Below are 10,834 nucleotides of genomic sequence, written 5' to 3' on the forward strand. Positions count from 1 at the left end.
TTAACTATGCAATTGGTACTCCTTTGAGTGGTTGGAATATTTTTTCTTCAGTAGATGAGCATTATTGCACTATTGCCTCCACTTAGGCTGCAAGGCACTCTGCAGTAATTTCTTTGGCACTAGATCTTGGTTTCTTGGTCTTGCAGTTTGTCTTTCGTCAACAGATGTGGTTGGTTCCACTTCTTAGAAAGAGGACAAGGAGAAGATCAGAGAGATATATTTTTTATAGAAGGGCTGCAATCTATTATGACCTCAATCCAAATAGCTGCATGGTAGGGTCGTTATCTTTGTTGAAAAGCTAATAATGCTAATAGTACAAAGAGAAATCTAACACTTTCCAAAGTGATTAGGTACTCTGAGCATCTCTGCTTTTATTGTGTTTCCAAGGTCCAAGCATTGCTACGTAAGAAAATAAGGTTATAAAAGTGAGTGGAGCCTTTACCATTTGATAGCAGCATGACAACAAACCAAAAAAGACCCACAAAACAACTTATCACTCAATGTTTCTTTGTTGACTCTTTCCTGTTATCTTCAATTGTATTTAAGAGCATTGCACTCATGCATGCCCAATCCCTTTATGAAACTTCACAACCCCTCACTCGAAAAAAAAAAAACAGGCAACACCAAACCAATAAATTAATATTCTCCATCCGTTCGAAGACCCTTATTATATAGAGATGGGGAGAGAGTGAGAGAGAGGGATGTCCACCTCATTTGATCCCTTACAAAGATGATGAAGGGAATGAAGTAACTATACTGTCCATATTGGTTGGAGCTGTTAGGAGGCTTTCTCCACCAAGCGATCCTTGCATTTGGTCCCAAATAAGAAGGCTGGAGTACTGCTGTGAATCCACCCATTCATTCAGCTCTTGCTTCTCAAAGCACTCCCTACTTGGGTCCCCATCATCTCCCACACAACATGGCTGTGCCTCCATGGGCACCGTGTTTCCCATGACATCGACCAAGGGTGGCAGATAGGTTGAGTCCATGCTGCACGAGAAGTTGAGGAGAGGGGGCAGTACTTGATCTTGATGCTGACTAGGGTTCCACAAGCTGGAATTTAGGGTTGTGGCATCTAGCTCATCTTTCGCACTGCTTCCCGGCCGGCTATCACCGGTGCTGCTGGTGTCGAACATGAAAATAGGACAATGAGTGTGGAATATGTTCTCAGGAGCTGGCTTTGTTGATAAATTTTGGTTGATGATGGCATCCAGTTGATCAACTGCAGTGTTGAACCTTGGCTGGACTAGCTCTGTATTTTGTGGACTGATCGATGGAAGCGTGGTAGGTTTTTGTATCTTCTTTTTGATCCATGAATTCCAATAGTTCTTGATCTCATTGTCGGTTCGGCCGGGCAAGTGGCTTGCTATGTGAGCCCATCTACACAAGCCACCATGCAAGCTATTTAAATTGTAAGGTCTAGAATTGCAAATTTTAGCTAGGACTTTATGCATACAACCATATTGGACTATTTTTTTCAAAAAAAGAAAACGTAAGCCTTAAAATTAAGGCCATTTTTCAAAACACTTGATGTAGATCTTTTTTTAAAAAAAGGGCAATTGAAAACAAGCTTGCACCAATTTCATGCAAGCCAAATGGATGTGACACCTCATTAGAGCATACTTAATTCGAGATAGAAGATGGTTTCCATGCAAAGCATATAAACGTGCGATCATCACATCCTTGTGTGCCAAGACACGAACAAAAGGAATAAAGTAGTGTTTCTCAAACCTATTTCCAACAATGTTATGAAGGCTGATAATTAACTTCTCCTCCTCTGGTGTAAACCTCCCTCGTCTAATGTCGGGTCTCAAGTAATTGATCCATCTCAAGCGGCAACTCTTCCCACATCTTTGGAGCCCTGTGGGACAAAGCACAAAGGAATGAGAACCTTATAGAAACGACCTACGTAGTTTCCCATTCATGTCTGCTAGAGATAGAGAGAGAGAGAGAGAGGACCAGCTTTCTCTGGGACTTCACTCCAGCAGCCATAGCCATGGGTGGTGATGTATCTGATGAGCTTCTCATCTTCCTCAGGAGACCAGAGGCCTCTCTTGACCTTCTGTTGGTTGCAGCAGGAGTGGTGACCCATGTCTTCAACTTCTTCCTCTTGTTTTCTAGTTCCTCTCTCTGTTTGTCTTCTTCTAGCTTCAGGCGCCGTCGGTTGGTTGGAGAGCTCTCCCTACTTATGTCAAGGAGAAGAGTTAGCTCCTTCTCCTCCTCCTCCTCCTCCTCCTCCTCCTCTCTCTTCCATCTCCCTTTTAAGCTAGCAGCCGGTACCTTCGACAATTGCACCGGATGGGTCCTACCTTCTTGGTCTCCTTACGTTCTATCTAACCCTACAGCGACTGGGCATCGGACACCCCCTTCGCTCTCTCTCTCTCGTGCTAGGTAGACTGGTCCTAGTGTACCACTTTTAGGTACAAAGAGCCAATACTTCAGCGATCGCCAGGAGTCAATCATGAGAAGACGAGGTATTGTAATGTCTAAAACTAACAGTAAACGATCTGCCGACAGCAAGCAACGTATCCATCATTTAGCCGTCAACTTGTTTTAGCAGCTGCTACGTAACAGAGACAATGGCTCCTACTTCATAATTTCGTTATTAAGCTCAATAAGATCTTCAAATAATAAAAAAAAAGCTCCATAAGATTGTCTGTAAATTCATACAAGAATTAGTTTTGATTAGTGAATAATCATATAAGAAAAAGGTCGAATGTTTCATAAGAGTTGTTATAATGTTTAATTTTGTTTCCGAATAGACCTAATCCTTGCATGAGATCGAAAAACATTCAAAAGGGTTCATGAGAACTTACAACTGATATTTCCATCATTTTTTTTTTTTGAGGACATCAATTTATTTTTCTTTTTTTCTTCTTTTGTACAAGAGATACCAGTATTATTGGAACCTTGATGAGTAGCCTCTCCATCATTGTTTCACAAAGACAACTAATACGGAACCATAGCACCATCCTATGAACATTGGCGCCGCACTATCCTAGATTCTAAAGGATCATATGGTGAGCGATCCAGTTCAACTTTGGAGTAACAAAGGAAAGATTGACCTGGGACATGGTCACATATGTAAGCTTGTTAGCTAATTTGGTGGTCCTCCATTGTCAAGACAGACAGACCTCATGGTATGTAAGAGATGTCTGTACTCCTAACTACTATTTTGATATGACTTATTTGACATGGCCTTATAATCTGGGGCTCACAATAATATAAGCCACTTTATGGTGTATATCGCAGATTATGTTGTATGTCTAAACAGAGATAATTGAGTTCATCTTCAACCATCATAACTTCATTTTAGTGTTCCATGATTCTACTAATTACCCCAAAAAATTCTTTTATGAGCATTGTTGGGCCTACATTCACATATAGGATTGCATCGACTAAATTTTTTGTGCTTGAAAAGGTGAAGGTGGCTGCAGGTGTAGGCTTTGTCATACGGGGCCCGCACTCCAGGGCAGTGGCTGCAGGTGGCTGCCAGTTGTTTGATGCATCGGTTCCCAGAGCAAAGCTGCGTGCAGCCTGGGCGGGTCTTCGACATGCGCAGGTAGTGCTATGGGCCAGCTCGATTATTTTGGAGGGTGACTCGGCCACTGTCATCGGGTGGATCCAGAGGGGATTGGGAGGTGAGGGCACAGACCACCCCTTGATTCGCGACATTGTGATGATGATGAGAGATGGGGGGGCCATCCAGGCCAAGCATGTATTCAGGAAGACCAATGGGGCAACCAATTGGGTAGCTGCCTACGCGGCCCACCACTCGGGTATGCCCTCTGGTCAGGGGAGAGGGAGTTGCCATTGGTACTCCGTGAGTTATTGTATTTTGATCTTATTGGGTGTATTCGTACCCGCACTGTATGAAGCATCCGTATTCAGCAAAAAAAAAGAAAAAAGTTGAAGGTGGCTTTTTAGAGATGTGAAGGGTAATACTGGCACCTCATATTTTGTGCACACTCTTCTAATTAGTCTTCTCTCTTCCACTTCAGAGAACATATTTCTACCTCTCTGGGTATTTTATCACACTTGTGTATACTGCAGGATGAGTCATTTAGGCTTTGATTACTGGACCACACAAAAAATGGAGTCCAACATTTTGGACCATCCCTAACTTTAGCATTGTTTGGCATTGATAGCCTATTATTATTATAATAGGAAAAGCTAACTTGGGAGTTGTATGGTCAAATCAACTGGAAATAAGAACAGCCCACAAGAAAACACTTCTTTTCACATTATGCAATGCATGCACTTCATACAATACACATGCAAAGGCAAACCTTGTGTCCATTGCTTTTAAAAGAAAACCCATCTGGTTCAGGATGGGAGGCACACCTAAATCTCCTTTGGTCATGGTTGAACTTGAAAACTGGAATAAAAAGGCTAGGGAAAACTCAGAATATAAGGATTGATAATTTGCCAAAGTTTCAGAAACTGTTTAAACAAGAAGTAAATATTTTAAATATAGATGTAACAAACATATCTGTGTGTATCCAGTGGATGAGCAAACATTGAGAAATTAAAAACTATGGGAAGTGAATGCTTTCCAGATGTTTTTCATTCAACTTTGTTGACACGTTGATAAAATGATATGGAATCACGCATTGCCATTTTCTTAAGAAACTAACAAAAAAATAATTGACGCAATGTCTTCGATATTGTGTCACATTCAAATCTTAAGTTATATGGACCATCGTTGATACTTGCTGGTCCCAAATTGGTAAGAAAGAACCTCTGTCACAATACGTTGGCATACTTTTTTTCTGTGTGCGAGTAGTAACAAAATTATTGCACCCGTCCCATTATTTTACCTAGCTAGATGTTGAAACGTATGTAGCTATCAACCAAATCGGCTAGCATGTGGCATTTGAGTTAAGTTTTGCACGCTGGGTCTAATCATTAAGTCGGAATGCTCTGCCGTGTGTATTTTGCACGGTCGAGAGTGGTCCAACCCTAGAAAGCCACCACATCATCCATATCAAAGATAGATAGTTATCGTTTATTTTGCGTGCATACTATTTTTGACATCAAATACAACTGTTTGGATTTCTGAGATGAGCGACGACCAGCTATCTCCAAGATGGATGACGCAGTGGCTATTCTAAACTCTAATTATTTTGAGCCTAACATGTATGTACTCAACCCGATCATGCCTCACTTTGACTCGATCTAGAGGCTCCACATACGTAGATCATCCACCCGAGCCAACTTATACCATTAATTACCATGGTCATACGTAGTTTCATGCACCTTCCCGACCACGTCTGAATCTGTTCCCATCCTTGTTTTGCTGACACTCTTTGGAGGTGGTCCATGATTACTTTATTCATGCCCAATCCAAACTCAAAAGCTTCTCTAATGTGGGCAGCCATGGACCCTTACAATCTCCGCAGTTGATGATTGCTCATCCATGCATGAGACATTAACGGCCTCTTGATCGATGCTCTCCTCCAGAAATTTCCTTTCTTGAAAGTTCTGACCGAAGAAAGCGGGATAAGATCTACCATAAAGATGGAGAGGAAGGAGAAATTCCTCCAGTAATTGTTTATAAATTTTTGGATAAGAAACTTCCATTCCAACCATAAAGTCGCCATGGCCTCGCTGCATGCAGCTTCTATTGGTTCCTCTCTCTTATAAAGATTTTTGTAAAGGAAAATGATGCATATCATATTAATGGCTTCATCGTCCATTTAGTGATTCTAGCAAGAGATGTGGAGAAAACAAGATTATAAAAGGGAATGCAAGGTATTTAGTCAATGTCATTAAAAAGTTGATGGACAATGAGTATTGCTTAGGTCTGTTAAAATATTGTTGGTAAGGTTTTATACAGTATGGTGTAGATAGAGATGTATGAAGGGAGAAATAGAGAATTTAAAAGGTGTGTGGGGAGTGCAGATTGATTGACACAAATTACTCACCACATTTGACATGAGAGTCTTCTTGCTTGGATGGATCGCAAGCAAAATAGGAAAGGAATTAGAGGGTGGGGTAGGGGGGAGGGGCAAGGGGCAAGGGGAAATGATTAGCATATAGCTTTGGGGAGGAGCAACAGAGAATTAGGTCCTACTAGAGTTTCTTAAAGTGTAGAGAGAAAATGGAATCTCTTCAAGCAATGGTTGGTTAAGCTAACTTAGTCTAATATGGATGAGATGTCTCCACCATGTCTCCATTCATCCAATGTACCCCTCATTCTTCATCAGTTTCCTTAACGTTCTTCTTTGGGGGGCTTCCCCAACCTCCCCAACCTCATTCTTCACGTAGAATAAGATTAAATCCTCCCAAAGGAATCCTTTGTGCAATTAGAACTCATCACTGTGTGTGCGTGCCTGTGTGTGCTTCTCTCTCTTGACCCCCTTCTATCTCTGACTTAAAAGAAAATTTTGATAATATATAAGAGATAAAAAGCTAGCATTATCACTGTTATGCTTAAGTAGCACTTGCTGTTCCAAGAAAATTAGAAGGGTTAATTGTGTCTGTGGGGGAGTCCATCATTAGGTAATCAATAGTTGGCAAGGGCCACACTAGCTGGCTTCATAGGAGATGAGAGAGGTGATGAAAAAATTAAATGGACCACCAAGTTTGGTCGGGGATTGATGAATTTGTAGTTGCCTTCTTCATGATTCATCATTCGAGACTGGTGTTTTCTCAAGGCATTAGACAAATATGTTTCATGCGACATCGTTCGCGATGAATCACTGGATATTTGCACCGATGGCGATCATGAGTGTGTTTTTCAAGTTGATCATGGGATCGTACGGTTTGTCGCATGGTCTTGGATTGTTGATGGGCATGGCATGTGTCATAATGCACTTCATCACTGGTAGATGGTAGATGGGAACAAAACTAGTTATTAGGATCTCAGCAATTCAATGAAATTTTAAGTTTTCCAGAATCCTTCTTGTATGACTAGTTTTAAATAAACCAAGTTGATAAATTTTCTCCCCTATATTTAATCCTGCTGCACTTGTGAGTACCTATTGCACTCATTGGCTCCTAACATGGTTCTTCTATCCTTATCCTTTCCCTCATATCTCAGGTCTGTTAAAGGCATACAATGCCGACAAATATACATATATAGTTCAAGGTTTAGAACTAGGGTTAGGTCAAGTCTGCATTGGCATGAGCGATTCCATCTCAAACCATTTGCATTTAAACATGGTTAACCTCTTTTGACAATTGTATCTGCAGTGATGTGAACCATGTATAACATAGGGTTGCACCTTGAGTTGTGCAATCTAGCTACCTAGGTCTTGTGCACAAGGCATTGCGATTCATTAGGGCAACTAAATGACATTCTATGTTCTAATTGACGTGTGTGGTCCTTGCTTCATTTGCGTTTTTAGTACTGAAATGTAAATTATTCACTATAAGCAAACACATATGCTATGTATTATTAGATCTAACATATTTTTATAAATAGTTGGCAAGGGCTCCAACTTCTTTGATGCCTCCTTTTTTTTTTCCTCCTTCCCCGAAACATCGTGCCCAATCCTAAGTGATCAGACCCATGTATATGACGCGAACCCCACCACCGGCACTGGCAATCTCTAGCAATCTCCACCGACGATGACGAGTGCATCAACATTGGCACCAGAGATTGTAACACCCCTCCCTCTCGATCTCAGCCATTGTGTTGCTAGTGGCTATGGTGATGGTGGCAGTTATCTTGTGATGTTGCTGGTGGTGATCATGGTTATATTGGTGGTGATGACTATGGTGGTTTTGACAGTGGTGGTGGTGGTAGACATGATGAGTACTACCTCACCTTCTATCTTACTTCCTCACTTTTCATCAGGTTTGGATCAAAAAAAACCCTTGTCCCCTGACCCATTACTTGACCTATTTGGTTAGAAAATGCAAAACCATGCCTGATCCATTTATGTTATACAAACGAGCATCAACTCATTTAAATTTTTGTTCATCAATTATACATATAACTAAAATTAAAGCAAACATGGTATCTTAAGATCACAAACAACAAAAATCTAATTTAATTTCAAATATGTTATCATAATCATAATAGACTTAAATTTAGGATATATAACCATCATAAATTAATTAAGGATAAAACTAGCTAAACTACAATCTCATATCCTCAAATCTCGTTGTCCACCCAGTCATTGTATAACCCTTTTATTTTAAGAAAAGAGCGAACGAAACTATAAGAAAAAAATTAGAGACTTTTCTACTACATTGATCACCTGAACCTACTTGCTATTAAAAAAGCCCCATCCAATCCCGTTTGTTTCAGGTCGATTCATACAGGTTGGCAGGTCTGGTTCGGATTTTGCCACCCCTAATATTCGAACAGGACCACAGCTTTAAGGTATCAATTATATTAGTTGTTACAATATCATACTATCAGATGACTTTTTCTTAAGAGCAAGATATTCCATTGTTAAATCTAAGTGATTTAAATAGTCTTGAAATGTTTGAGATCATCCATAAGTAGCATAAGTTATGAGTTGATGATTAAATCTATTTGAACTATTTTATTATCCTAATAGTTTTGGTGGGTATAGTGCTTTGCTTATCAATTACACTACGAATAAGAGTTAGCTAAATCCAAATGCTTTAATAATTTAGGTTTTTAAGATAATGACTAACTATGAAAAGAAAATAAAAGGGCAGTGGTTTAAAGTAGTCCGTGAAATGCTGATCATGTTATTACACCAACGGATCATGATTAATGGTGTAGATCGTCCTTAGTGCCATCTCCAAAGACTTCATCAACTGCACAAGTTGGCACCTTCCTATACCAAATTTATATAACAAAATCTACTTGGATTGCTTGTAACTTATTAAAAATTAGGATAGGTAACTTATTTATATAATGCTTAAAACCATCACTATGTTTTTTTTACTCCAAATATCTCTACCCCGGCCTGAGCAAATTATAACTGATGTGCGTTCTTCTTTAGCGTTTCTTGAGTAGTTCTTGTGAAGGGACATTACTTCATGCAACTGAAAATCAATTGCTAAAAAATCTTATGCATGTAGGCTGAATTTTGAATTGAACTTATTTCATGCTGCCAGTGATAAAGTGCAATCAATTTCTTTAGTTTAAATTAAGATTCATCATACCGATACCGGACCCCGTATCGATGCCATACTAATATAGTGTCGGTACTCCTAGTGTACCGAGTGTCAGTACGGTATTGGCACCGATATACGGTACAGTATATCATGGGTATGTGTGATAAAGTGCAATCAATTTCTTTAGTTTAAACTACAATGTTCACTTCTAATGAATGAGGATGTGAGTTTCAAGTTCAAGCATATACACGCCAAACAGTCTAATCATCTTTTGGAATTCAAGGTTTGCTGCAATCATCAATCTTTCAACAACACTCATTAGAACAAACACAATGGACTGTCCACTGAAAGTTTAGCTGTTTATTGCTAGAAGATGTTGACCTAATGGGTTGCTTAAATTACTTTAAATGCTCAACCAAAATCCCTTTGTCTATATCAATTCTAGTTGTAATTTTGGTAGATTCCATGAGACCATGCCACATTGGTGCAAGTACGATAAAGTCTCAAGATAGATATTGCCGACCTCTAAGCATCACTTCCCTCATCTAACATCTAGTACAAAGAACACCTAACTTCTAGATAATCTACATTAATCAAAGATAACTTCTAGGAAGTGTTGGAAAATTCAGCAGAGAAACGTAATTTGCAGAACAAAATACAAAAATCAAACAATACATGAAAGTTTAAACTAAACTAATGGGAGTATTTAAAAGTGTTGCAAATGCCATTGTTGTAATAACTATTACTTTAAACCATGCTTATAAGTTAAAACATGATCATGATAATAGGATCATGGCATTTTGATTATGATATGAAACATGCTTATGGCATTTTCTAGATGGCTGAAACCTATCAAATGTTTAAATATAACTAACAACGTAAGAGAAACAGAAAAATATCAATCCCTAAAAGGAAACTTTCTCATAAATTTCCTCATGCATAATGAGAAAGTGGTGATACACCTCAAACATAGATTTTTGAGGTCTTAGCAGAGAGAATACTATAAAATACGTCTGTCTTACTGTGAATATTTTTGAACTGATTACAGGTGTTCATCAACGGAAGAAGGCCGACCATGGAGGAGGGACCGAGGCGGCCGAGCTCCGATCCTTCTCCCCCAATAGCCTCTTCTCCACAGTGCCCCATGGCGGCCAAATGCCCACCTCTTGTCAATTTAAACTGATAAGGCAAGCACATAAGAGAAACATGCCCTATGTCAGTTTAAAATGATCCAGATAGTCTCCCGCTTGTATGAACGGCTCTCTCTCTCTCTCTGCGCGAGCGCGCGTGCGCGCAGAGAGACAAATATGCAGAAATTTTGAAGCACCTTAAAGAAAAGAAATTGTAAATTTTTAACATAGTTGACAAGTAAAAGAACTATGCAGAAAAAGGGAAAAAATCCAAAATGGATCACAGTTCATAAACCTCTTTTGTTAGCTCTTCCTCTAGAGTTAGTCATATGCATCAAACAAAATGTTCAGTGTTATGCTAGTTCGACTCAAAGAATCATGTGACTGAAAACTTCCCGTTTGATCCTAGAAGTTACATCTCCTCATCGACAATGTTCCTTATCCTCATGAGGTTTTGCTTGCGGAATGTAAATAAATAAATAAAAAAAGAAAAGGTTGCAGCTATTTTGTAGCCTCATTGACTGTACCAGTTTTCTAGAATTAAAGTTCAGGCCATAGAAAGCTAAAGATAATGCAGCCTCATGAAAACCCAGCCAGAGTTTTTTTTTCAGGAAAAAAAACAAGAAGTTTATTATGCAGCAAATTTAGCTTAGGACAAA

At 39.4% G+C, this 10,834-nt stretch overlaps 1 protein-coding gene across 1 annotated transcript; it reads right to left on the bottom strand.

The window, feature by feature from the left end:
* Positions 1–412: 412 nt before the first annotated feature.
* On the bottom strand, positions 413–2,209 carry LOC103715801 (MYB-like transcription factor EOBII). The gene is made up of 3 exons (XM_008803559.3): positions 1,960–2,209; positions 1,732–1,861; positions 413–1,380 (listed from the first exon to the last, which is right to left on the bottom strand). The coding sequence occupies exons 1-3, from the start codon at positions 2,090–2,092 to the stop codon at positions 723–725; spliced, it is 921 nt and encodes a 306-aa protein (XP_008801781.1). The 5' UTR covers positions 2,093–2,209; the 3' UTR covers positions 413–722.
* Between the last annotated feature and the right edge of the window lie 8,625 nt (positions 2,210–10,834).

This window comes from Phoenix dactylifera, chromosome 18, assembly GCF_009389715.1.
Source record: "Phoenix dactylifera cultivar Barhee BC4 chromosome 18, palm_55x_up_171113_PBpolish2nd_filt_p, whole genome shotgun sequence".
NCBI classification, from domain to species: Eukaryota; Viridiplantae; Streptophyta; class Magnoliopsida; order Arecales; family Arecaceae; genus Phoenix; species Phoenix dactylifera.

What these genes read in the sequence shown, in the direction of transcription:
- LOC103715801 (XM_008803559.3), bottom strand. Translation starts at nt 2,092, where the DNA reads ATGGGTCACCACTCCTGCTGCAACCAACAGAAGGTCAAGAGAGGCCTC. An exon ending in TGAAGTCCCAGAGAAAGCTG is followed by an intron (nt 1,862 to 1,959) that starts GTCCTCTCTCTC and finishes TTTGTCCCACAG; the next exon opens with GGCTCCAAAGATGTGGGAAG. An exon ending in CATAACATTGTTGGAAATAG is followed by an intron (nt 1,381 to 1,731) that starts GTTTGAGAAACA and finishes TGGCTTGTGTAG; the next exon opens with ATGGGCTCACATAGCAAGCC.